Genomic DNA, 18700 nt, shown 5'->3' on the forward strand with positions numbered 1-18700 from the left:
AATGTCCAAAGCAGCAAAGCTGGACGGAATATATCTCAGATGAGGAATCTGCGGGAGAAGAATCCATAGAAAGTACATTACGGTAAGCAATTTCTCCTTTGGACGACTGGCTTGTGGGGGGTGGGGGGAGTCACCCAAAGGGGTGGTGCACTCCTGCCAGAGATTGGCAAACATCCTTCACCAGCTGGGGTTTTCCATCAACCAGAGGAAATCAGTTCTCCCCATCTCAGGAACTGGTCTTCCTAGGGGTGCATTGGAACACTACCGTTAGCAGGTGTTCCCCAGGCCCGAGAGGCTTGTGTCTCTCGGCAAGGTGGTGGGACACTTTATGGCCAATTCAACCACCTCAGCTGGGTGGTACTAGTACATTCTGGGCATGATGGCCTCCTGCGTGCTCACTGTACAGCACACTCGCCTTAAGATGACACCTCCAACTCCACCTGGCGGCCTATTAGGATCAGGAGACGGGGTCTCAGTCGGACAAGATCCCAATGACACTGCTCCTGCTGCCCGATCTTCGCTGGTGGCTGATAGGTGGCAATGTTTCAGTGGGAGCTCCGGTCACACGGCCGGACCCTAACCTGGTGGTGACGATGGAGTACTCTCTTTGGGGCTTCAGGACTATGCGATTCATGGCGCATGGTCCCGGACGGAAGCCCTCCTGCACATCAGTCAGCTCAAGGCAGTGGGCCTGGCCCTCGAGACGGTTTTACCCCTCATCAGGACATATCTGTTATGGTCAGGATGGTCAATTCTACAATGTTTTACCTGAACAAGCATGGTGGCACCCTCCCCCCTCCTCTGCATGGAGAAAATATTGATTTCGGAATGAGCACTGATGGAGGGGATTTGGATTTCTGCAGTCCACCTACCGGGGGACAGCAATGCAGAAGCGGACCAGTTGAGTCGCTTGGGGTTCAACACCTAAGAGTGTGGGTCTCACAAAGATTCCTTGTCGCCCCGATTCCAGCATTGTAGGTTTGCAGACCTAGGTCTGTTTGCATTCCCTCGGAATTCCAAGTTCACCTAGTTTGCTTCATGAGCAGGTCACGGGTCACTTGACCCTTTCCAGATCTGTTGGCACAGCTTTAGGTGTTATGCGTTTCCTGCCCAACCCTCTGCTCCAATGGACTCTCTGCAAGTTTCGGGCCTCTGTGGGTTGCTCCCTCATCCTGGTTTGCCTCCACTGCCCTTCAAGATCCTGTTTTTTGGATCTGCTTCAGTTGTGCTGCCAGGGGCCTGTCCATCTTCTTTGACAACTGGGACATCATTCAGCACCATTGGGCTTGGCACAAGGGGCTGGACCCTGTCGCCAGTCCTCTGGATGAGGTAATGGCCTTTTCATCACAGCTCATTCCCCTGAGTATGTGTTTTTGGCAGCCAACCTGGTGATTAAGGCCCACCTCAAGGGGTTGTCTGGGCTTTTTCCTCCGGTGCATAGTGTTATGGAGAATTCTCATAAATGGTTGATGTCCCTTACCTACTGAGTCCCCCAGCAGCTTTGCTGGATTTCTAGGATTTGTTTTCACCTGGTAAGAGCGTGAGCCTTTTTTCCTACTCTTACATGTGTTTTGCTATGTGTTTCTCCACATTTTTGTGTGATCTTGGGCACTGGAGCCTCACCTACTCCAGGGCACCATATTTTTCATGTATGTTACACAGCACCTTCAGTGCAGTGACACAGGGTTGTCTTTTAGAGTCCTACCGACTCCATTTTCTGGGGCTGACTACAGTCCCCCAGAAAAGGGTAAAGTTGCCATAACTTTACCTTGGACACTTTAAACCACATACCGAGTACACCCCATCTTTCATGGAGTATTGGAAAGGGTTAATTCTTATCCCTTTTTGTCTGTGCCTCTTGGGGCATTGTTTCGCTCCCTTTACATTAAGACACGGCTGGTGGCAGTGGTATCTACCGTAACTTTTCTACCACGATTATCTTATATAAACGTGGTAATGTTTTAGGCCAAATATGTAGAAGTATAGGCAGGTATCTAAACACCCAATGTGTTCAGTGGGGACTAGGAGAGGCGCCGGAGGGCGGGCGCACAATACTAAAATTATTGGGGAAGCCGAATAGTTCGCTACTGAAGGTTCCGCTACTGTCCTCATGTTGGGGGACGCCCCAGAATGATGGAGGTGATTCCCAGCCTGACGATGGGGATGGTGGGGTGGATATTCAAACAGCAAGTCTATGAAGGATGCCAATGCTGGATACCATGAGTAACAGTAAGTACCATGTTTCTACTGCAGTCCCTCAGCGTCAGAGCGCTAGGGAAAAAGGGTGTATCTAAGGTCACAGTGCCATTGTCAAGTCCGGCCTGTAGTGTGTCGGGCGGAGCCGCACTGCGCCGCCTGGCAGCAGAAATGTTTTAGAAAAGCAGCTGCGCTGGGAGATGGATATTAAAGATGAGTATTCCGTGTGCGGAACAGAGAGGTAAATTCTTTGTTCTTTCAACCCCTCCCATGAGCCTTTCTTTTGCGAGTCGTGAGTCATGTATAATTCTAAAAGATGGCACATACACTATGATTATTCATTTAATAGTATTTTTTATTTTTCTTTCTTGAACAGGAACTAAATGTACGACAAGTGACTGTATCTACTGATAAAGACAAGTATGGAATAAGGTTGAGAGCAGAGCCAGATCACATGGTTTTGGGGAAGCGTCTAAAAGGAGCTTTTAAAAATGTAATGGCCGCCATCAAGGAGCTGAAAAGTGAACAGTTGGAAGAATTCCAAAAGACGGGTAAGTCAGACCTCTGGGGGCTCTCAAAATCCACTTAAGCAGTTCTGTTATTTTTGATAAATCCCAGATCAATTTGATATGGTATAAACCAGTTACAAATGAAATTGCCAGTGCGACTTAATACAGTTATCATTTTGGTAGCTAGAGGACTCCTTTAAAAGTAATTTAAAGTACTGTAAGAATTTACATTCCAGGGAATTTTCAAAGAGAAGTTTAATATAAAATAGGCAGCATGACTAATATAGATCCAAAGCAGATGGAGCTGTGATTCCTCAAAGCTATCACAAGTTCCTCAAGGCTATCACAAGCTAACCATTATGCATTTACGCTGAAATGGTTGTCTTTTTTTACAGGATTTTCTAATATTACTGACATTTGTTAACTGTCCACTCTCATGTAACCTTTTCTTTTTATAATACGCCGAGCAAGTGTTTTTGGGCATAAATTGACATGGGATTCCATCTTCCTTGCTCAAAATAAAAGGAGAGGTAAATATTATTGGTGGTGATTACTCTTACTTGGGGATTACGATGTAATAGAGTTGTAAACCCATTTAAGAAAATGTACTTCAGTGTCTGTAAATAACTGACAAAATACAACACACTCATTTGATGTAGATAACATGCCACTTTTAAAGTGTTCTATCATCCGATAAAAGTATTTCACTCTTGTAGACAAGATTATGGCCTCCTTTCACTTTCACTTATTTATAGCTCAGATAAGGGGTCCGCAACCTGTGACTTGCCAGATTTCGACTGCAGCACCTATGATTCCCACGCCCTCCCCCTTCACCACGATGGCTAGGACTGATAGCAGTTGTAGTCTAAAACATCTGGAGAGACTAAAGTTGGTGACCAATGTTCCAGATCCTCTGTTTGTTATGGATTGCATCCTCCCAAAGAGTCCCCATCTTGAATATATTATCACTGTCCGCTGATTTACAGTAACTTTATCCCAGCAGATGGCACATTGTGACTCCAGCGTCGAACTCCCTTGTAAGCAAAGATTTCTTTTTGCTGCTTTACCTCATAGACCTCTTTGGACTGCCAACTTTTTGCTAATTTTGTACCTGTCCTGGCTTTTGGAGACAAATGAAACCTTTTTACTTCACTTGCTTCGCTATGATCGTCTGTTTTGGGAGCACTGATCATTCCCTTTGGCTGTCATTGCAGGAGCACTCTGTTTTCCTTTGTGACATTCTCTGTATATTTCACACTGGACTCTTGACCTTATAGTGAGGTGCGACAGGGATACATGTGTCCCATTGGTTTTGGTTCCTTTTTGATTACTTGCATATGTCATGTCCAAGGCTGGCTGGTGGCAGCAGATATTTGTCTACCATGTTTCTTCTTATTCCAGCTTGCGCTTTTGCATTTCGCCGCTTAATACCTTTTATAGTACTGTATATTCTAAAATGGGAGTGGCACTATATTTTCTCCTGTCTTTTGACCATCTTATATCTCGTCCTTCCTGCTCTTCCATGGTTCTGTTTGTCATGCATAGTAAGCAATATGCTGGGCAATGCCACAGCTTTCCGGGCAAAGCAGCCTTGTGCATATCCATGCCAAGGTGTGTGTTGCTGGGCCGATATGGTGGACTGAGGCTGTTTGTGATTGGACAGCACCTGCCAGTTTGAATGGTGCAGATCCTAAACATTGGTAGGCTTGGCGGGCAACTGCAGCTGGAATCCTGTATAAAAGGAGGAATTTTCAGCCATTCTTTAGATTGTCGCTCGATCTAACAGCCCTACGATGACTAGCATCTCGTTGGAGACCCGGAACTCATCATTGTAGCCAACCAGCATTGTTGTTTTCATCAGCCCCAACAAAGCTCTGCTCCTTTGCTGATTGCCAAAAGGGCATTATCAGTGCTTTGACCACTGAACCGTTAGGAGCAACCAGTCTCAACACCCGCTTGAGAATCTGCCTTTGGAATCTTTGGAAGAGTTTCCAAAGAGTAGCTGCGCTGGGAAATGGATTTCAAAGATGAGAAATCAGTTGGAGGAAGCAGTGCACCCCAATGTGCTTTGTGATTGGGATGCAAACTGTTCAACTTCCTCCACAAAGAGAAAAGTGACAAACTGACTTCTTTTCAGTCGGTCAGTGCTGATCACTGCACCAACGAATGGTCCCCTGTCCATAAGGACACACAGTAAAAGAAGCACTGCAAAATTTCTCGTTCACCCGCCGATTCTTCGTAGCACCATTCTTCTGCCTCGTCGAAGTGAAGTTGCTGCTCCAGGAAGACTGAGCACCTCAAGTAGCTTTTCCCACCCAATCCTCTACTCCAGAGGAGTGGGTAGCCTTAAGGCTTGAAATGCTAGAAATCTTGCCAAGGCCCTGCGTCCTCTGCTGCTTCGGCCTAAGCTTTGACGGCTTCGACCTCTGCCCCGCTGGTGCTGTTGAGTCCACTGCGCTCTGATAAGCTAGCAAATTGCACCACCATGCGCCTTTGGGTTCGGCCACGTTGAAGATGGATAAGAACTTGTCTGGACGTCGCACTGCTCAGTCTTCGGATGTTGGTACTCCAGCCTTGACACTACCCGCCACTGGTGCTGGTCAACATTTGTGATGCCGGGGTTCCTGAGGAGTACGCCCTGCTCGCTAGGTGCGCATTAATGACTCGTTTTGAAGACATTAATGATGAAGGGGACCTCATTCTCTGTGGATTGGAACTCCTCCACTCTAAGGAAGGTTCCTGTTGGAGGTTCAGTGTGAGAAAGTTGACTTGGTGGATCTTGCTTCTGAGTTAAAGGAGGAAAGTGGCCTGGGCAACTCACCAGTACTAGACATGCTCCCTCTCCTCACCTCTTGTAAGCACCTGTCAGCTTTTCAGCATCTTATTGCCAAGGTGTTGGATATCATAGGGTTGTCGGCCCCTTCCCGACCCAAGGTGCACTACAAGCCGACTGATATTCTGGATGAGGGCCCAAAGGAGGGGACCCTGATGCCATTAAACCAAGCAGTAGGGGCACCTGCATTTGAGCTCTGGTCCAAACTGGCCTCTGTCCTGACTGTAGACCATGTTCAACTAAAAATCACAGGCCTGCGCCCTCAGACCTGATGTTCCTGTCTGCTCATGCATCACCTGAAAGTTTAGTTGTTCAGGCTGCCATTGAAATCTGAATACCAAGTCTTCCCCCCGAATAGGCAGAACAAGAGACTGGATGCCGGGATAAGGATGTATCACCACTTCTTGTGCTTTAGCCAGATTTTCATTTGAACTTTGGACTGTCTTTCCGAAGCAGCAAAACACATTCCTGCGGACAACATGAGAGATCGGTTTGAGGCCCTTGTTAAGGATGGCAAAGAGACTTCTTTCCAGATCCTCCAATGGGGCCTGCACACAGCCGACTCGGTGGCCTGAATGGCCACCAGCACTGTGGAGATATTCTTGACTGGGGACATCAGGAAAATTTCTGGACCTGTTGTTTGATTGCAACAGTCTGTTCGATATGAGCGCTGATGAATCTCTCCAGGCTTCAAAGAAATCTCTGGCACTAGTGGTTGTTGGGGAGAATTCTCATAAATGGCTGATTTCCCTTACCTACTGAGTCCCTCAGCAGCTTTGCTGGATTTCTAGGATTTATCTTTTTCACCTGTTAAGAGTGTGAGCCTTTTTCCCACTCTTACATGTGTTTTGCTGTGTGTGTTTTCACTTTTTGTGTGATCTTGGGCACTGGAGCCTGAACCTACTCCATGGCCTCATATTTTGCATGTGTGTTACACAGCACCTTCAGTGCAGTGACACGGGGTTGTCTTTGAGACTTTCCCCTGACTCAATTTTTCTGGGGCGGACTACTGTCCCCAGAAAATGTAAAGTTGCCATTAACTTTATTTTAGGCACTTTAAACCACATACCCAATACACCCCATCTTACATGGAGTATTGGAAAGGGTTAATTCTTATCCCTTTTTTTCTGCGTCTCTTGGAGCATTGTTTCGCTCCCTTTACATCAAGACTTGGCTGTTGGCAGTGGTAACTACCCTAACTTTTCTACCACGGTTATTTTATGTAACCATGGTATTGTTTTAGGATATTATATTAGCCTCGAACATAAACCCGCTTGACCAAATACATTTTATTTTGGCTCCGGCTGCGTTTATTTCTTTTTGTTAGTCTTTCTCGTGTTTTACTCTGCGCGCCAAACCAGGGGTGATTCCTTTGTTCGCTGTCTTTTCACAGGCTTCTGCACAGAAGCCCTCCTTAAGGCGCCTGAAAGTCTGGGTAGGCAGGATGTGAGGGAGGGGTATTCGGACCCCTGCCATGGGTTCCCTTGGTAACCCAAGTCGTACTCCTGTTTGATTGGCTGAGGGGACTGGCCTTGCCAGGACAGCCACCCTGCTGTGTGATTGACAGCCAGGCTGTATGAATGGGGGGAAACTGCACAAAAAGCAGGTCTGTGGGACTGGAAAGGCAGAGTAGCCACTGGAACGAAAGAACCAATGAGGAGCTGACAGAAGAGGACACCTACAACGACTGAACCGCCCGGTGAAGCCCTGCTACAGGTCAGAATCTTCAGAATCTTACGACAGAGAAGATCCTCCAGGAAACTTCTTCCCTTGTGCTGGTGGGACCAACCAGTTCGCCCAAACTGCAAGCCAGAACCCATCCTCTGCTCAATTTCACTGTACAGAGCTACAGTGGGCCGGATAGCCAGGATTGTCGGACCCTGCTTGGGTTTTAAGGAGCGCACCTTTTATTTGTTGCTTTGCTCTGCTGCTGGTTTCTTCTTTGGGTAGTGCAGGACCCTCCAGTCTTCCTACTTCTTGTCAGTCTGACAGTTGCTTCAGGAACCGTGAGCCTGCAGGAACTACCAGGAATGTCCGCCTCAGCTACAGCTTCCTCTCCGTTTTAAGGTACTGTGCAAATCCGGTTGTTCGTTTAGCTCCTCCGCGGTGAAAGTGTTTGAAAACTTTCTCCAATCCGAGAGCTTGTCCTTCTCTTCTCTTCAAACTAACTTTTCTGCCGACCAACCTCGTCCGGAACCCGTGACACGAACTTTACCACGAACTACGCTGATCTGTGTGATCTTGAGCAAAAGACTTTTGACCCATTGACTTTAGCCCTAAGCCTTTTCTACCTGATTCTATCTCTGTAGTTCCTCTTGTTCAATTGCCCTGAGTACTTACCTGTTGATGTGATTTAAATTCTATTAACTTTGTCTTTCCCTCCCTTTGAAATTTCTGGGGTGCCATTTTGCTCCCACTTCATTTTTCTGAGCTTAACTTGTCTGGAATTTAAGGGAAGTGGTGTGGTGTATTAAGAGTGTGATTTTTAAGCTGCTTATAATGGTGTAAAGTTATACAACTGAAGAGTGAAATCAATGTATATACTTTTACTTGAAAACCTTGAGTCAGTGTTTGCCTGAATCTTATAATTACTACTACTTTAACTGTGTTGTACGGGTTAGTACCAATGGTGAAATTGTACTGTCACTTATTGTGTGTGGTGTTCCCAAAGGGTACTGCATATAATTCTGCCTAACAGTGGTCCAACATCTACAACCTGCAAATCCCATGGGCAGAGACAGGCGCTTTCGCCCATTCTCCTCTTAAGCCCTCAGAGTAAGAGGTCAAGCTCACTCAGGCATGCAGATGTTGCGCCATCCAAACCGGTCGAGTGAGATGTGCTCCCAGCAAAGGTGTTTCAGCTTCCACTGTGCTCTCTGCTATCCCTCCCTTTTGGGAGGCGGAGGCAGGGGTATTGATACTTACCACTTCCGGTACCTGGATTTACAAGTCATTCAACAAGGATACTGTCTCCCTTTTGCTTATCGTCCTCCAGACCATCCACCTGACGGCCAGTACTAGCCTCTGGAACCCCTTTTTCTGGAGGAGTTCTATCGGCTTCTGGCAAAGGGGACCATATATCTGGTACCCTTCTCGGAACAAGGCAAGGCCTTGTATGAGACCTTTTTTCTTGTGCCAAAGCAAACCAGGGTCTGCGTCCCATCTTGGCTCTAAGGCTTTTGAACTTGTCCTTGCACAAGGACAAGTTCAAGATGATCTCTCTAGCGCAGATTTGTTAGGCCTTGGACCTGCCAGTCTCCCTGGATCTCCAGGATGCTTACTACCATGTGGCCAGCCACATGAAGCAAGCAAGAACCTAAGATTGAAGGTGGGGGAACTGCCACTTCAATTCCCGGGTCCTACGGTTTGGTTTTTCTTGTGCACCCTGTGTCTTTACCTAGACCTAGCTGCTGGCTGTGTTAGTGACTGTCCTCTGAAGCTCCAAACTTGCTCCCCAGACCAGGTGTCAGCACTTTGTACCGTACATGCAGCCTATTGTACTGCTTGGGATTTGCCCCCGGAACTTCAGCAAGTATATGGTTACGTGGTTCCAATCCCTCCACAGTTAATTGGGCAGTCTTGGACACTCACCTGGTAAATGCCTTCCAGACCGAGTAGTGCACATCTTCAAAATGATGCTCGTCTTCCAACCGCAAGATAATGCTGGCGCTTGTTGATCCGTATGGCCTTCTACATTCTTGTAGTACCAGAAGCCAGACTATGCATGAGTTCGCTCCAATGGCTTCTCAGTTGCCAATGGTCCCAGTTTCAGGGATGGGCCACTAATCTTTGTTTTATCTTGACAAAGGTATTGGAAGACCTGAAATGGTGGTCCCCGGTAGACAGCCTGCTGAGGAGCGTTGTTTTGACAATCCTGACCCCAAAGTACTCTTGTCACGGTCGTGTTCCTCAAGGGCTGGGCTGCTCACCTCCAAGATCGGATGGTGAGTGTTAGGCAGAAACCTGTGCAGTTCCCTCTGGGACCACTGCAAAAGATTTAGGACTACAGGTGTTTGGCAGTAAACCCACTTGGTAGCAGTCTGTACCACACAGATTCACTTGGTGGCTGTGGCTGAGCAGTCCGACTTCCCTCAAGAAGAGTTTAGGCAGTATACAGAGTATTCACAATAGGTCAAGAGAACACAGTAGAACAAGTAAACGCTGACCAGGGCTTGGTGTAAAAGAGAAATAATTATTTATTTAAAACCACATCTAAAAAAAACACACAGGCACTAATAGTAAGCAATTCAAAAACACGGTCACTAAAAGATATACACTCCCTTAAAAGAATATTAGACAAGTATTAAGTAATGCCCCACTTATATTCAGACAGCGGTGAGCGCTTAACGTAGATGGCACTCTAATAACTCGTTTTGAAAAAGGGAGAGAAAAACAGAGAATAAACTGAAACGGGTCCCAACACTTTTTCACGAACACACAAGAGAGGAAGGCAAAGTAACACTGTGAATTCAGAGTCAGTAGGCCGGATCCGCTTTAAGAGGATCAAACGAAATGTGTCCAAGGTCACACGGTTGCAGTGCACAAGAGTCTTGTAAAGGTTCAAAAAGGAGTTGGACCAAAGAAAGGGACCAGTTAGAGGGTCAAGGCGGCCAGCCCAGTCCAGAAGGTTAAGGGGTTATTATTACCTTGTAGCAATCTTTATAAAGGCAGACCTGGCGGACACGGTACCTTAAAGTGGTGAGAACGCTCCAGCGGGGGCAGTTGTTCCTGGCAGCGGGTGCAAGTCGGTGCTTCGTCCGGGGGAAGAGAGGATCTCGTCGTGGAGGAAGACAGGAGTCTGTTGCACTGCCAGGGAAGAAACCAACCGCAGAGTTTCTCAGGTACAAGGAGCGGTCCGGTGGTTCGCGGTTCAGTGGTGAGTGGCTATCCGGCCGCCGGGCTGCTTGGCACGGGCAATTCGACCACAAACCGGGCTGGGGTGCGAAGAAAGAAAGGAAAACTGGTTGTGCCCACTAGTCAGGGGAAGAAGCCTCTCCAGCCGGGAGATCTTCTCTGTCGTCGGGAAGTGGTGAGTCGGTTCTGCAGGGCTCCACCGGTCGTGTCATCGTGGTAGGTCAGCTCAGCTTCTCCCTCGTCGGATTCTCAGGTCCTGTGGCGACTTCTGAAGTTCCAGTCCCCAAAGCCCTGCTTTTATGCAGAAAACCCCCATTCACTCAGCCTAACTGTCACTCAAACATGCTAAGTGGTGAGCCGGCCGGCTCACCACTTGGGCCAATCACACAAGAGTGCGACCTGAGTTACCAAGGTAACTCGGTCCAGGGTGCCTAAACCCCCTCACACACCCCCTGTGGTACCCAGACAGAGTGGCACCACTTTTGGAAGGTTCTGTGAAGAAGCCCGCCAAAAAAGTGGAACAAAGGGCTCGACTTGGGTTGGAGTCACAGAAGAGAACACAAACACCATTTTAGAATCGAGTCTTGGCAGAAAATACCAACAGGAGAATTAATATTAATTAAATAAACCGGCAGTATGTTCGAGGCTATGAGAATTAAATAAAGTTGGTAGCCTCGAACAATGGGAAAATCCCATAGGAAAATATTTGCGGTCGAATATAAAAAGTAGTTTCCAATGCCACCAGCCAAAACTAACTGCCCCGACCAGTACGTCCACAATATGATGGTTTGTACTGGTTTTCTGTTAATAATTTGGGACTAGTAAAGCCAATGGTGACTTTACATGCCCTGGGAGACAGTAGTCAGTCCCAGGGTATGGAGTCTATGGTGGGGTGTCACTATGACCACTAAAAAAATAGAAGTGGCCGAACGATGTACGTGGATGCCCATCAACATATTGTTACAGTAGTAGAGATAGGTGTTTGTCATGACCCCCCACTACAACCGCATGATCCTCCACAGGTATGAATGGTACCACACTCCGTAGCATCCTCGGTGAATAGTAAACTGCCTGGACCTTAGCCCCCACCTATGCTTCAATTCCCAAATTCTCCTGCCACACACAGCCCAAGTTCTTAATTTTTGTGGCATACTGAAACTCCTCGCCAAGTATACATGGGGTGAGGGATTCCTTAGTGGTCAAAACCCGCTGCCTGGGTCCAAACGAAATAAGCTCAGCTTTCACTGCATTGAACTGCAGCCGATTGTTGGCCATCCATTTGTTAATGTCTACTAGAAATTGGTTAACTTTAGTAAAAGTGTCATCCATGTTATCGATCTTTATATAAATTTGAGTGTCATGGCCGTACGAATGGTAATTTAGCCCATGACTATTCACAATATTTAAGAACGTTGCATATACAAGTTAAATAACAATGGGGACAAAAAAGAACCCTGTAAGACTGCACAGCTCAATGCAATAGGCTCGGAGATGGAGCCCCCAAATATCACCCGCTGGAGTCTATTTGCCAGAAAAGACCAAAACTATTTGGAGAACTGTTTAGAAACCTTACCAACCCTTCTTAGACAATCTAGTATGAGACCATGATCGATATTGAAGGCCGCGGATAGAGTGTTAGCCTGCCGCATCCGCGACCTCCAGCAAGTCGTCATGCACTGCAAGCAGAGTTGTCTCTGTCCCGTGCTTTCGGACGGAATCCCGATTGGAGCCTGTCCAACAACGCCTCCTCCACAAAGGTTTGGAGTTGGGAAGTAACCCTTCTCTCCAAAACCTTTGCTGTCGCTGGCCAAGGTAGACCAGCAACCGGCCAGTAGTTTTTAAAACTGCTGGATCCAAATTGGACTTCTTTAGTAGTGGTGTCAATGTGGCATTTATTAGTACGTCAGGGACCAGACCCTGTGCCAGAGATTTATTCACAAAGGTGGTCATAAAGGGAGCAATACTTTGGGCTAACCGCCTAGCAGTACAGGCGGGCAGTGTAAACACAAGATTATCAGTTGGCTTGAAGTTCGAGAAGAGGGAATGTATTAAATCATATGTCGCTGCTTGGAATGCCAATATCTCCCACCAGTCTCGTGGCCTACAGATGATAAAACGTTGGTCAGAGGATCCGGTGGCCCATCCTCCCCCAAAGTTACCACAATGCTCTTCTGTATTGCTTCTATCTTTTCTTTAAAAAATAGATTAAAGACATTGGCCTGTGCCTGTGATGAAACAAGAGACGCTGCAATGCAATTTGGCTTCCAAAATTTGGAAACCACCGCAAAGACTTCTCTTGGCTGGTTGCTTGCCTTGCCAATCTCATCATGAAGGAAGTCCCTTCTATCCCCAAAGATGGCTAGCTTATGCCATTGTTGCCTTTTTGGCGTTGTCAGCCTACTTTAACGTATCTGTTTGCCGTGCCTGCTTCCGGAGTGGGACCAGATTCTGAGTGAACCAAGCTTTAGTGTCCCTGGTACCCTTGGGTCTTAATGGAGCATATTTAGAACAGATGGCATCCAGAATTGTACCCATGCTAAAGTATTCCTCACTCGACAAAGTATTGTTGATACTTTCCAACCTCTCCCTCACTTCATCACCTGGTATTTTAGCTAGGTCTTTGGCTTTACAGGTAAGGACAGATGGTCCATCAATCGCCACCCCCTTCCCTTTTCCTCGAATGACTTAGTTGGGCAGAAGGGTCGGACCAATAGATGGGGACAGTATCCTTAAATACTACCCAACTCCCCCTGGCTGACTCCAAATACTGACTGCAACACAGTGGACACGCACTACCTCAGCAAACTGGGTGTTGTCGGCTCCTTATCTCTGTGCAGAGAAGCGATGTGATTGTGGTTCTGGGCTCTAGAGAACAGCGTGTTTCTTACGGTAGATCTGGCCGGCATGGACAACATGATAGAGAATGCCCTGAGCAGATGGCCTCTGCCTCCGATGAGTGGGAGCTCTGTTGAGAAATTCTGGAGATGGTTTTCTCACGGTGTGGGACTCGGGTGATTCCCTTTGCTTTCAGTATGAACAGAAAGTGCAGTTGGGTATGCTCCTGGGCATTTCCTTAACTGGGTGCTCTGGGAGACACTCTGGCGATCATGTGGGACTTCCACCTGCTCTATGCATGTCTGCCAATCCCTGTTATATCGTTGGTTCCCAGGAGGCTGTGCCTGTTCCGGTCCACAATGATCTTTGTGGAGCTTTGGTTTAAGATCGCCCCCGCCCCCTTCCCGACGACAAGAGGGCAGAGGCATTGGAGATCCTACGGGAAGGTGAGGTGGCATCAGACACCACCATTACAGTGGCCATGGACATCACCAACACAGGGTTCTGCCAAATGGGCAACAGCGTTTGCCTTTGTTGGCGGGGCTGGCTGAGTGCCACTAGTTTCCGCCAGGATGTCCAGTCGAAGGTGTTGGACATGCCCTTCGACGGGGACAATTTGTTTGGGAAAACTGTGGACGAGTCTCTTCAGACCATCAAGGCGCACACTGAGACGGCTGTGCCTTGGGCACGATTCAGCAACGACGGTCGTCTTTGCGGGCCTCCGGAGGAGAATCCCAAGGTTCTTCCAAAGGATTCGGGGGAGGTGCTTGTCCTACCGTCAACCCTCCCGCGTGTCGGCCCAGGACACCTACAGTGGCCTTGCCAAATCTGGAGGTGGACGTCGTCCCCAAGGCGGCGCTTTGATGTCAAAACAGGACTGAATCGGCCGTGGAGTTGGGCCCCCACCCGTGCACCCCATGATGCCAGCGGGTGAACTTTGTCATCCTGTAGAAGACCATCTCCACCGACAGTTGGGTGCTGGACGCTCTCGCCCACGGACACACCCTAGAGTTCCAACTGAAGTGTCCCCATATACCACCAGTGGCCCGGAAGGAAAACCACATCCCTCGGCTTCTGCTGGAGGTGCGGAACATGCTAAAAAAGGGTGCGATAGAGCTCGTCCCAAAGAGGCTCCGGGGCTCCAGAAGGTACTCTTGTTACTTCCTCGTCAAAAAGAAGACTGGCGGTTGGAGGCCCATCCTGGACCTCCGCCGTCTGTAAAAGTACATCAAGTCTCAAGTTTTGGATGGTGACTTCAGCACATGCTAGGACAGCTGGAAGAGGAGTATTTTCTATCGTCGCTGGACTTGGAAGATGCCTGTTTTCACATCCCCATACACAAGGGCCACCGCACGTTCCTACGCTTCGTGGTTCAAGGGCAACATTACCAGTTCAAAGCCCTTCCCTTCGGATTGATGTTGGCGCCAAGAGTTTTCACCAAGTGCCTGGCGCCGGTGGCTGTGCATCTTCGTCTACGAGGGATCCACGTGTACACTTACCTGGATGACTGGCTCATCCGGGCAAGCTCATTGACGTCGAGCACACGGCGAGGACTGTCCAACGCCTGGCGGATCTGTGGTTCTCCGGGAACTATGCAAAGTCCTGCTTGATTCCATCGCAGGATGCGCCGTTTGTGCAATCCCGACACAACACAGTGTCATGCCTGGTGTCTCAGTTGGAGGAGAGGATAGCGGCCATCTTGGGCAAGGTACAACGGCTGTTAGCCCTGAAGATCGCAAGGTTTAGGTCCATGAAGTCCCTTCTTGGCATGTTGTCATGCATATACCTCATTCGGCTGTGCAGGCTACGGATGCGTCCACTGCAGGAGTTCCTCGACGGCCGTTGGATACAAGTGCCAGGAAGCTTCGAGGACAAGATCACACTCAACAAGCATTTCCATCGAGCGATACGCACAACTATCCGCAGGCGTGGATTTCCAGACCCCACCTCATCAGGAAACAGTCACAACAGACGCCTCCCTGGAAGTATGGGGAGCTTACACCGGAAATCTTAATGCGAGAGGCCTGTGGCTACCGGAGAAGACATTGCACATCAACGTGTTGGAGCAGTGGGCAGTGTTTTGGGCCCTCAAGTCCTTCCTTCAGTCCCTCGAGGGAAAGGTGGCACGGGTGTTCACGGACAACACCACCACGATGTTCTACATCAGGAAGCAGGGGGGGAGCAGATCCCTGGCACTCTCCAAAGAGGTGCAAGAACTTTGGCACTAGGCCGTAGCCCAGAAAATGTTCCTCATCATGGTTCATCTGGCAGGAGTGAAGAACACTGTCGCCAACTCTCTCAGCAGGGAACGTCGCTCTTGCCACGAGTGGGAACCTTTGCAGGTCCAAGTAAATCTCCTGTTCCGCAGATGGGGCAATCCCCAAATCGATCTGTTTGTGACGGCGATGAACACCAATTGCCGGAGGTTCGCCAGCAGGTTTCCCCAGCATTCTCTTTCCCCTGGGACGGCCTGTTTCTGTATGTATTGCTTCTTCGATTAGTCAATCAACTCAGACGATCCCGGTGCAGGATGATACTTGTCGCACCGGCGTGGCTGAGACAGATATGGTACCCGGACGTTCTGGACATGTCAGCGTCCCCTCCAGTCAAGCTTCCGGCAGTCGCAGATCTTCTTGCCAGGGAAGGAGGTGCGATTCTGCACCACGACCCAGGATCGCTGAACTTGAAGGCCTGGTTCCTGCAGCACTAGAGTTTGGGGGCTACAACCTCCCAGCAGATTGTAAGGAGGTGCTTGCCAAGGCCAGAGCTTCGTGTACTCTCAGATGCTACGGGCACAAGTGGAAGAGGTTCGCCGTTTGGTGTTGTACTCGGAAGATCAACCCTCTACGAATCACTGCTCTGCAGGTGCTTCTGTATTTGTTGTCGTTGGCCAAGGCAGGACATCTCCCGCTACACCAGATCTCCAGGACGATCATCCTTATGGTCACATTGATTGGTCAAGGAGTTCATCAAAGGACTATTTCGCTCGTTCCCACCGATGAAGGCTGGTGCTTACTAGGCTCATGGGTCCTCCGTTCAAGCCTATGCATTCGGCGCCACTGAAATTTTTATCATGGAAAACAACTTTTCTCGTGGCCATCACCTACGCACGACGAGTGGGAGAGATCCAGGCCCTCTCCTGTAAACCACCTTACTTGACATTCCACAAGACAAGGGTAGTGCTTCGGGCGCACCCCTCTTTGGTGCCCAAGTTACCTTCGGAGTTTCATCTAAACAAGCCCTTGGTGTTGCCTGTATTCATTCCGAAGCCTTTGTCGCCGGATGAGAGGACTTTGCACTCGCTGGATGTGGCTAGAGCGCTGAAGTTCTATGTGGACCGCACAAAGAGTTTTGGGAAGACGTCACAGCTGTTTGTGAACTTTGGCCCTGTGAACCAAGGAAATGCCCTCTCCAAGGCTTCAATTTCCAGGTGGCTCTCTGGCTGCATCACCCATTGCCACCGGTTGGCAAACCGACCGTTGCCTGGCCATGTAGGAGCTCATTCATCCAGAGCGATCGCAGCAAAGACAGTGTTCCTGTCTGGTGTGCCCCTGCTGGACATCTGCAGAGCTGCTAAGTGGAGGTCGACCCACACCTTCACGAAGTTCTACTGTGTCGCCAGGGATTCCAGGGAGTAGCCCAGAGTCCGCCAAGAAGTGCTGTGCAACCTGTTCGCTTGAATGTGAGCCTGGTGAGGAGGTTAGAAATGCTTAATGTTGAGATGCTTAATGTTGAGCCTTGCCACCTCCCGTGGTTGTGCATGTGGGTAATGAGATGTATTCTTTATTCATGAGCATGTGAATATATGCCGGACCCCATGCTGGAGAAGGAACAAGTTACTTACCTGTAACAGTTTTTCTCCAGCATGGGTCTGGCGTGGACTTGCATGCAAATCCTTCCGCCTACCCCCCTGCGGCTTAGGTAGAGGGCAGTCATTGGTTGGGGACAGTATGACCCAGAGACCAGTATTTGGTTGTTAGGAGAAAGACAGTTCAGAAGCGAAACTGAAACTGATTTTTTTCCAGCCTGATGACAGGAAATATTCGTGAGCATGTGAATCCATGCCAGACCCATGCTGGAGAACAGTTACAGGTAAGTAACTTGTTCCTTACTCACCATACTGCATGGACGTCCGTTCCAAGGGACGGGAGACGGAACCTTTTTCACCAGAAAAAACCTTCTTCCCCTTTTAATTTAGAGGCGCGCTGATGTGCGGCCCAGGGAGCATGCGCTGCCCTGACTCCGCCCTCCGGCGCCACACCTCAGTGCCCATTGACGCGCCGACAATAGATTTAACATTGTCTAATGACACTAGTATTATTAGGGGGGAGTCACTACAGTGAGTGTTAGGGAGAATTCTCATCCTATGGCTAAGTTCCCTCAACGAGTGAGTCCCCCAGCAGCTTTGCTGGATTTCTGGAGTTTATTTTTTCCACTTAGTAAGAGTGTGAGCCTCTCCCACCCCCCCTCTTATATGTGTTTTGCCATGTGTATTTTTACTGTTTGTGTAATAGTGTGCTCTGGAGGACACCGCTCCATGAACCCCACTTTTCATGTGTGTTACACAGCACCTTCCGTGCAGTAACACAGGCTTGTCTTTGAGACTTCCCCCTGATTCCATTTTCTGGGGCTGACTACTGTCCCCCAGAAAACAGGTAAAGTTACCATTTACTTTACATAATCATTTAAAACTACAGACCCAGTACACCCCATCATACATGGAGTACTGGAAAGGGTTAACTCCTATCCCTTGTCTGTGCCTCTCTGAGCTTTGTTTTGCTCCTTTAACATTAAGACTTGGCTGGTGGCAGTGGTATCTTCCCCATCTTTTCTACCGCAATTATATTATTTAAACGTGGTACTGTTCCAGGCTATCATCGTAGCCTCGAACATTACCCCGCTTGACCAAATCTTCTTTCTTTGGGCTCCGGTTGGGTTTATTCGCCATTTCTTTGTTAAAGTCCTTTTTGTGTTTTACTTTGCGCGGCAAACTAGGTTTGCCTTCTTTGTTCACCGTCTTTTGGCGGGCTTCTGCAGAGAAGCCCTCCTCAAGGCGCCTGGGTGTCTAGGTGGGCTGAATATGAGGGAGGGGTGTAGTCACCCCCTGCTGCGTGATTGACAGCCAGGCTGTATGAATGGGGGTTTTGCGCATAAAAGGCAGCTCTCTTGGGCTGGAAGTCAGTCGCCTCTGGAACTACAAGGAACCGAAGAGAAGCTGAGAGAACGATGGCTGCTGCAACTACCCCGTCCCAGTGAAGCCCTGCTGCAGTCCTGAGCCATCTACCCTTCAACGACTAAGAGAAGACCCAGTCCGGAGTCTTCTTCCCTTGGGCCTGGTGTGGATAACCAGCGCACCTTCTTCAGCCAGAGATCTCTGCCGCGGTTGAAATCGCTGCACACTGCTGTAGTGGTCTGGATAGCCACCTGCTGAGCCTCTCCTGTTTTTTATGAGCACACCTTTTCGTTGTCGCTG

At 48.8% G+C, this 18700-nt stretch overlaps 1 protein-coding gene across 1 annotated transcript in view; it reads left to right on the top strand.

The window, feature by feature from the left end:
• Positions 1-18700, top strand: part of IARS1 (isoleucyl-tRNA synthetase 1) — a 2025584-nt gene that overhangs the window by 1516357 nt on the left and 490527 nt on the right. The window contains exon 26 of the mRNA XM_069643896.1: positions 2573-2747. Within this exon, the coding sequence (XP_069499997.1) occupies positions 2573-2747 (175 nt within the window). The remainder of the gene's footprint in view (positions 1-2572; positions 2748-18700) is intronic.

Source organism: Ambystoma mexicanum, chromosome 2p (assembly GCF_040938575.1).
Source record: "Ambystoma mexicanum isolate Mex_15411 chromosome 2p, UKY_AmexF1_1, whole genome shotgun sequence".
Taxonomy (NCBI): domain Eukaryota; kingdom Metazoa; phylum Chordata; class Amphibia; order Caudata; family Ambystomatidae; genus Ambystoma; species Ambystoma mexicanum.